Raw genomic sequence first — 10,341 nt, 5'->3', positions numbered from 1 at the left:
GACACTGGGTAAAATATACGAAGCCCAGTATACCCATCATGACTACCCGTCTGATAAGGGTACACCAGGTACATGCATCACAGCCATATGTGCACGACATGATGATCTCATATCAAGATAAACAGTGCATGACCTTGCAGGTGGGGCCCAGTTAGAATTTTCTTCTGGTCAATTAAAGTATCCCACTCAAAAGGTCCCCGAATAAGGGTTGTTTAAGGATGTTGAACGAACCACCCATGTTTCCAGAGGCGAATTATTCAAACCCCAAAGAATCCCTCTCAACACATGGCTATGATGCTCCCCCACTACTTCTGCTCGTGATCAGAGATGCACATATCGTCAGCCACTAAGGGACATGCTCAACTGGTTAAGGTCAAACAACTGACAAGCAAATCTGTGGTATTGAGCAGAATATTTGCTGTAGCCCATCTTTTATACCAAGACAACACAATGTACATTATTATTAGTATTATTATTATTATTATTATTATTATCATCATCATCATCATGTCCTTAGTATTGCAACAATAAAACAAAAACCAAACTAATTTGGAGACACTAAAGGGATAGATGAGGAAAAGTATTTGAGTTTACATTGAAGTTGAATAAAATGAAAACAAAAATGTATACACAATAATATACATACATGTATATACAATAATATACAAATGGCGGTGCCCCAGCATGGCCACAGCTCATGAGCTGAAACTAGAATCAATCAATCAATCAAAACATGTATGAGGAAATCCTGAGATAAAGATTGGCAAGAAACTCCACTGACCCAAGATTACCCACTTGAAGTCGTATCCATCAGTCAACAGGTGCACCATGCTAAAAATGGGTCCATTGATTTAGACTTCACTTGCCAAGTCCATCCACCTGCCAACGAATTTCTTCGGGGGCAACAGTTTCCCTCTCTATGTTCTTTGTAAGTGGGAACTCAAAAACTCAATGAGAGTTGGTCTGACATTTAAAAATATGCTAGCTTTCAAACCTTTTAAGCCTCTTTATAAATGTCTGTTTTACCAGAATTATCAAACTGTCTACTGTCTTTGATGAGAGGAAGGGGACAAAGTGGCAGGCTAATTTTCTTTACTAATATGGCCAATACCCAGAATTTCTTTCTGTGTAAGAACATTGGTTTGGCATAAATTCACAAGTCAGCAACGTCCAGATATATTAAAATGACCAATCATATAAAAACAGTTCAAAGAAGCAATGAGGGAAGAAAATAAAAATATAAAGAAGAAAAAACAAAACCAAAGAAGTGACTAGAAATTATTTGCTTCCTTTTCTCCACATGAACAACACCCACAATTTTATATACGGATATATATGCATATATATGTGTGTCTGTCTGTCTGTCTGTCTGTGTGCATATGTATGTATACTATTTGCACACACACACAAACATACATGTATATAAGTAAACGTATATATATATATATATATATATATTTATATTTTCTTTTTTCTTCGCCCTTTTCAAGCCTAGGCAGGCTCATGGGCCCAGTTTCCCGGTTTCTGTGGCGTATGTGTTCCCCCCTGGTGGACGGGACGCTAGTCCATCGCAGCATTACTCAAGAAACAGGAAGAAAGAATGAGAGAAAGGTGGGGTGAAAGAGTACAACAGGGGTTGCCACCACCCGCTGCCAGAGCCTCATGGAGCTTTAGGTGTTGCCTGGTCTGGGAATTGAAACCGCGATCTTCCGACCGTAAGTCCGCTGCCCTAACCACTGGGCCATTGCGCCTCCACATATATATATATATATTTATGCATAAATGTATATTTGTATGTGTGTGTGCAGATACGTGCACACATGGATGCAGACAGAGCAGTAAAGATACTAAGTGCAGATTGTAGACAGCTAGTATATTCCTTGCCATGTGATAATATTAAACTCTTTCTCTAATCTGAGATTCTTGTTCGTGCATGTTCACTGGAGCATAAAAAGAGAAAAACTCTTACCTTTCTAACAGAAATGATTATGCATCAATGCAAAACTAAGATTAAGGAATGGGTACAGAATCAGTTTGGAAGAAAATTTATAAAGTATATATATATATATATATGAACGGCAAAATGCCTGTGTGTGTGTCCTTTATACAAGTCCACAATTTTTCAGTTAGAGGGCTTGCGCTTTCTATGGTCATTCAAAACCGTCCAAGGGTGGTCGTGTACATCTTTACATTTCCCCAGTCACCCCGCAAAGCCATTAAAAAAATCAATAGAAGTGACTTTTTTGTGAATTTTCGGTCCAAAACCCAATCAAAATGCCCGAAACTTGATACACCAATTGAATGCCAGCTAGCTGTATGTAATTGGTCGGAGATTTGGACAGTACTCACATATATGTGCGCACGCATGCAGTTGTATATGCATGCGCAGGACTATGACCCGGCGTTGCTGGGTCACAGTGCTAGTATGTAATAAAAAACAAAGATGTACATTATGGCCATTTCAAGATTTCAAGCGGCTCCGTTTTATTGATTAGTGGAAACATAACTTCAGTTTGAAAGAAACCGTTTTCATCAGATGAATGCATACACTTCAAACGTAGAAGGACAAATCATTTTTCTAACAAATTAACACCAGTAATGGAAACCAAAATATTTACCTTGTTTCTTTCTGTTATAACTGTGGCAGAATGAGTTTAGAAAATAATGCATACCACACACACACATATATATATATATATATATATATATATATATATATAATATATATACATATATAAATAGATGAGTGTATTTTTCCCTTGTTAACAATAAACACGGAAAAATTAGATAAATAGTTACCAGGGTATTGAATAATATCAGTGAAATCTTCGAAACATGTGTCGGAAGTAAAAGTATTTGAATTATACCTGCGTTAAACTCCATTTATCTATTTATATATATACGTATATATATATATCTAGATATATATGTATGTATGTATGTATGTATATACACATATATTAATAATAATAACAATAATAATGTTAATATATTAGTAAAAGTTACAGCTTCTTCGAAACAGAAAGTCACTATAGCTAAGATCTTATTCCTTATTTATTGCAGAATGGGGTGGGCCAAAGATCTTCTTGAAGTGATAAGTAAGTTTTTGCTAATGTTCCCATCTATCTATTTATCTATCTATCATTCTATCTATTTTCTCTCTCTCTGTATATTTGTGTCTGCATGTGTGAGTGTCTGTCTGGTGTGTGTGCGTGCGTGCGTGAGTGTGCATGAATTTTTACATGTGTGTGCATAAATGTATGTAAATATATATATATATGTATGAGTGTGTGTGTGTGTGTGTGTAAATATGTATGTATAATTACATATTTCTCTATATACCATATTTGGTGACATACAAGAAGCCTTTGTTTTCCAAATATGATACATCTCAAAACACCACCCTGGGTCCTATATTACATGCTTTAATTCTCTTAAAACCCCCTTTTTTGCCCCGAATACATGCTACTGAAATTGAGGGGCATGTCTTTTATGCCATCAAATACACTAAATATATATATATATATATATGCACATATATACATATATATATACATACATACACATATATATATATATGCACACACACACATGCACATATTATATATATATATGTGTGTGTGTGTGTGTGTGCATATGGATGACCAGTATGCATATGTAATGTGTATATATACATATCTATCTGTGTGTGAGCGTATGTCTATGCATATGTCAGTATATATGTATGTATGTGTGTATATATAAAACTATGGATAAGAAACAATCACTGTATTATTGTGTGTGTATATATATACATATATATATATATATATATATATATATATATATATATATATATTATATATATATATAATAGCTGAAGATTAAAATTAATCAAAGGACATACTAAGTATGTCTACCTGCTGGAAATAGCAGTCAAAACTCTTATTTAAATTGCTGAATAAATAGAGTTTTGACTGTTACTTCCAGCAGGTAGGCATACCTATTATTTCCCCTGATTAATTTTAATTCTTCAGGTAATTAATGTTGTTTTTGGGTTTGCAATCACCTATATCATTGATTCTGTTATTATATTTTTTTTAATTATTACACTAGATAATAATAGAATTAATGATATCTTTGCAAATATTTTCTCCGAATTATTTGCTCCATATTGAAATTATTATATATATATATAGTATATATATAATAATAATAATAATCATTATTATTATTATTATTATTATTATTTGAGGGAGTATTGATCCAACTTACAGGAAAAAATTCAATTTAGAAATACTAAATCAATTTCACACAATATAATATATATATATATATATATATATATATATATATATATATATATATATATATATAAATTAGAAAAAAAACACCTTTATCAATTCAAAATGAACAATTAAATTACACCATCTAGAAAATTACATATAATAGAAATATTAAAATTAAAATAACAATAAAATACCAATGATTAAGTAAATACAAAAAAAAAATAATAATAAAAACGTATATAATTACTTAATCATTGGTATTTTATTATTTTAATTTAATATTTCTATTATATGTAATTTCTAGATGGTGTAATTTATTGATAAAAGGTAGTTTTTTTCTAATTGTATATATATATATATATATAATAATATATATAATATATATATATATATATATATATAATATACGGAGTAAACACATAAATGTGAAACATGTGGAAAAAAGAAGGTACTCAAATACCAGTGGTAGAGTAATATACTTATTTAAAAGCAGCAGAAAATTCAACAAAACCTATTACTCTGAGTTTCACGTTTCTGTTCGTCGGACAGTTTTTGCTAGAATAGAAAAAAAACTGTCCGACGAACGGAAACGTGAAATTCGGAGTAACAGGTGTTGTTGAATTTTCTGCTGCTTTTAAATAAATATATACATACATATATATATATATATTTATTTATATATATATATATATATATATATATATATATATATATATATACACAAAGTGCTTTGTATTTTCCTTTGCCATTTAATTTAAATCTTAAAGGAACTTCTGAAACTACCTGAATATGTATGTATTTGTGTGTGTGTGTGTGTGTGCGTGTGTGTGTGTGTGTGTATCTAGCTATCTGTCTGTATGTGTGTATACTTATATATGTATCTGTATGTTTTCTTCTTGTTCTTCGTTTTGACTTTTGCATCCATTTTTCTCCATAACTGCATGGGTTAGGTGACTATACTATTGAGGCATAGTTTTACACCTGGATGCTCTTCCTTTTTACCTGGATTTTTTTTTCTCTCTCTCTCTTAAAAAAAATTTCAAGCCTGCAATCTCTTATTCCACTTTGCTTCAAAGGCCCAAAGTTAAGGGATAAGCTGTTGAGGGAAGAACTGCCAAGAACACTACCCATTCTTTGTAGAAACAGAGAAGCTGTACACTAGCATACATGCTCATACACAAATACATACACACACACACGCTCATACACACACATACACACACACTCATACACACACATACATACACACTCATACACACACACATACACACACGCATACACACACATACACACACACTCATACACACACATACATACACACACATACACACACACATACATACACACTCATACACTCACACATACACACAGACACGCATACACACATACACACACACATACATACACACACATGCACACACACATACACATACACACGCATACACACACACACATACACATACACACACACACATACATAGGCATAAACATGCACACACACATACACACATACACACACGCATACACACATACACACACACACACACACATACATAGGCATAAACATGCACACACACATACACACATACACACATACTCATACACACACTCATACACACACACGCATACACACACACACACACACATACACACTCATACACACATACGCATACACACACACATACACACATACACACACGCATACACACACACATACACACACACACACACACATACACACACACATACACACACACACACATACATACACACACACACATGCACACATACACACACATACACACACGCATACACACACACACTCACACACACACACACACAACACACACACACACACACACACACACACATAGGCATAAACATGCTGTCAGGTCAAGCAGCTTGCTTTTCATCCTTCAGCATGGCTTTTTGGCAAAACGTTTTCCACAATGCCCCTGGGCCAACAGATGCCATTCTCAATGAATTTAGCAAATGGAAACTGTGTGGAAGCCTGGTGTGTCTATCTATTTATATGCAAAATATACGGCTGTGTGGTAAGAAGCTTGCTTCTCTATCACATAGTTCTAGGTTCAGATCCACTGCGTGCTATCTTTAGCCAGTGTCTTCTGCTTTAGTCACGGGCTGATGAAGGTCTTAGTAGTGGATTTGCTAGACGGAAACTGAAAGAAGCCCAACATATATGTGTGTGTGTGTGTGTGTGTATTTGTGTGTCTGTGTTTGTTCCTCCCAGCATCGCTTGACAACCGATGTTGGTGTGTTTACGTCCCTGTAACTTAATGGTTTGGCAAAAGAGACCGATAGAATAAGTGCTAGGCTTACAAGGAATAAGTCCTGGAGTCGATTTGTTCAACTAAAATCAGTGCTCCAGCATGGCCACAGCCAAATGACTGAAACAAGTAAAAGAATAAAAGAATGCAAATATATATATATATATATGTGTGTGTGGAGGCGCAATGGCCCAGTGGTTAGGGCAGCGGACTCGCAGTCGGAGGATCGCGGTTTCGATTCCCAGACCAGGCGTTGTGAGTGTTTATTAAGCGAAAACACCTAAAGCTCCACGAAGCTCCGGTTCGGCAAAAGAGACCGATAGAATAAGTATTGGGCTTACAAAAGAATAAGTCCCGGGGTCGATTTGCTCGACTAAAGGCGGTGCTCCAGCATGGCTGCAGTCAAATGACTGAAACAAGTAAAAATATATATATATATATATGTGTGTGTGTGTGTGTGTAGGACTGTTTCTTTACTCTGCACAGATCTCTGACAGTCTTGCTTGGTAGCCCTTTCATATCTACACTGACCCTCTTGACCCAGACATGCTCCTTGGTTGCACTGCCAGGCCAGAGATTCCTGCAATTTATCTGTAGGGATCTCCCCACCAGCCTAGCATGAAAGTCCTCTCAAACAAACTATTTACTTTGTTCATATTGGTACCAGTAATTTTCTCGAGAGTATCTAAACCCTACTATACTCACCCCTAGTTCCCTATATATTGCTAAAACTTACAATCTTGACACATTTTGGGATCCAGGAGTGCAGCTTTGTCAATGTGAAGAGCTGCAGAAAAAAATGTGTGTCACAAAGGGAGGCCATACCTATTTCTTTACTACCCACAAGGGGATAAACACAGAGGGGACAAACAAGGACAGACAAACGGGAGGCCATACCATCCAGAAAACATCTGAAAGTGGTGCAGCCTCCATGTGTGTTTGCTGAGTTTGCCTTCGTGGGGGCACTAGTAACCAGTGGCCCAACTGACCAATGGAATGCATACTTTGCACAGCAAGTGCAAGAACACATACTGCCACCTGACCAAATAGGGGCTGGGGAAAGGGACAGCGGTGGCACTTCTGCTTCACCTTTCAAGGTTGGCTTTTTCTCAGTGCATTTCTAATTAAGGTTGCTCACCCTGCTTATTTCTTATTTCTTTACTGCCCACAAGGGGCTACACACAGAGGGGACAAAACAAGGGCAGACATATGGATTAAGTCGATTATACCAACCCCAGTGCAAAACTGGTACTTAATTTATCGACCCTGAAAGGATGAAAGGCAAAGTCGACCTCGGTGGAATTTGAACTCAGAACGTAGCAACAGGCGAAAATACCTATTTCTTTACTGCCCACAAGGGGCTACACACAGAGGGGACAAAACAAGGACAGACAAATGGATTAAGTTGATTATACCGACCCCAGTGCAAAACTGGTATTTAATTTATCGACCCTGAAAGGATGAAAGGCAAATTCGACCTCGGTGGAATTTGAACTCAGAACGTAACGGCAGACGAAATACCGCTAAGCATTTCGCCCGGCGTGCTAACATTTCTGCCAACTCGCCACCTTATATCCTTGTCCAAGTTCTTGTCCAGCTGGAAACCTTGATTGCATCACACCTCTAGCAGTATAGTTGGCCTGATGATTATGATGATGATGATGATGATAGCAACAACAACAATGATATTAATAATAATAATGATGATGATGATGATTATGTTTCTCCTTTATTTGTCTCATTTTCCTCACTTTTGTTGTGTATATATATTTATTTAATGTTATATCCTGATGAAATGTTTAATGATGACCACCACTGTTTAACCATTGATTAACCATGTTTTTCTTGGTTTTTGTTTGTTTGTTTTTTGTTTTTTATAAAAAATTTTCCTGACTGTTTTTCTTTTTCTTCTTTTTTCTTATCCTTTTTCTTTTTATCATTTTCTTATTCTTTTTCTTCCTCTTCTTCTTCCTCTTCTTCTTCTTCGCATCCAGATCACTCGCAAATCACATTTATGTCTGAATGGTTGTCGCATGGAACAAAATAAACGCAGAAGAAAATATATATTTAAACAAATAAAAAATAAAAAGACTGTCATAGAAAAATAGGGAACTATATACATATATATATACATATATATATACATATATATATATATATATACACATACATATATATATATATATATGCATATACAAAGTGCCCGAAATTTTTCTGATGATTTAAATAATTGAATAAAAATTTTAAAAAAGAGGCAAAGAGAGACAAAATATATATAACACATATGAGGCATTATAAGTAGATGCTCTTAATTATAAGTAATAGCATGGTCGTTCCGAAAAGCAATGGTGATGTGGTTCAAGCCTTGTTGAAGGACCTGGCTTGTTTTTTGTTTGTTTTTGTTTTTTTTGTTTCTTTTTTTTTTTTACTATCTTAAGTTCATGCTTATAATGTCTTATATCATTTATATATATATATCGTAATCTTAGCTGTTCATATATATATATATATTATATATATATATATATATAATATATATTTGTGTGGATGTGTGGATGTATGTGAATACTTATATTATATATACATAGAAATATTTTTTAAAAACATCGACAACAAATCATATATGGATGAGACTGCAGCTGGTCAATATGGGTTAGTATAAAAATAATAATAACAATAGTAATACCAGTTGACTACACTCACCACAAGCTTTGTAGTAAGTTTCTAGTAGTTAGTAGTACCAAGCTCCAACCATATTTGTGTGTTTTATTCTATTTTGTTGTGTGTTGTTTGTTTGTGATTTTATTTTTTTTAAATAGTGTTGCCATTATTATTATTGTAGAGGTGATGGGTACGTTCTCCGCCCCACTTATCTTCATCGGACCGTTTGAACCTCTAAGTCGTAAACAACTATATTTTCATATGTACCACAGAGTCTGGAATTTGAAACTATGATCTTACAATCACAAAGTCATGGCTCTTCACACACACCTACATACTTATGGGCTTCCACTCAGTCTCCTTCTACCAAATTTGCGGACAATGGTATTGGTTTGCAAGGCGCTATAATAGAAGACACTTGCCCAAGGTGCCACAGAATGAGAATGAACCTGAAATCACATGATTGCAAAACAATTTTCTTAACCTCACAGCCATACCTATTTCTTTACTGCCCACAAGGGGCTAAAAACAGAGAGGACAAAGAAGGACAGACAAACGGATTAAGTCAATTACATTGACCCACATGCATAACTGGTACTTAATTTATCGACCCCGAAAGGATGCATGACAAAGTCAACCTCGGCGGAATTTGAACTCAGAACACATCGACGGGCGAAATACCTATTTCTTTACTGCCCACAAGGGGCTAAACACAGAGGGGACAAACAAGGACAGACAAACGGATTAAGTCGATTACATTGACCCAAATGCGTAACTGGCACTTAATTTATCGACCCCGAACGGATGAAAGGCAAAGTCGACCTCGGTGGAATTTGAACTCAGAACACATCGACGGGTGAAATACCTATTTCTTTACTGCCCACAAGGGGCTAAACACAGAGGGGACAAACAAGGACAGACAAACGGATTAAGTCGATTACATCAACCCAAATGCGTAACTGGTACTTAATTTATCGACCCTGAAAGGATGAAAGGCAAAGTCGACTTCGGCGGAATTTGAACTCAGAACACAGCGACGGGCGAAATACCGCTAAGTATTCCGTCCAGTGTGCTAACGTTTCTGCCAGCTCGCTGCCTTAACCAGCTCACCGCCTTAACTAGCT

At 35.6% G+C, this 10,341-nt stretch overlaps 1 protein-coding gene across 2 annotated transcripts in view; it reads left to right on the top strand.

The window, feature by feature from the left end:
* Nucleotides 1-3,060: 3,060 nt before the first annotated feature.
* LOC115228179 overlaps nucleotides 3,061-10,341 on the top strand; it is a 13,255-nt gene continuing 5,974 nt past the window's right edge. The window contains exon 1 of one of the 2 annotated variants that reach the window (XR_003883190.2): nucleotides 3,061-3,098. Coding sequence is in view for 1 of the 2 variants with exons in the window: in XM_029798822.2 (XP_029654682.1) it covers nucleotides 9,184-9,208 (25 nt within the window). In the remaining variant the exon portion in view is untranslated. Of the gene's footprint in view, nucleotides 3,099-9,058; nucleotides 9,209-10,341 lie in introns of those variants that run through there. The other variant, XM_029798822.2, reaches the window with a different exon arrangement.

The sequence above is a fragment of the Octopus sinensis genome, unplaced genomic scaffold (genome assembly GCF_006345805.1).
Source record: "Octopus sinensis unplaced genomic scaffold, ASM634580v1 Contig09746, whole genome shotgun sequence".
Taxonomy (NCBI): domain Eukaryota; kingdom Metazoa; phylum Mollusca; class Cephalopoda; order Octopoda; family Octopodidae; genus Octopus; species Octopus sinensis.
The sequence above is the reverse complement of the archived record's forward strand: the minus strand, read 5'-3'. Positions and strand labels throughout refer to the sequence as shown.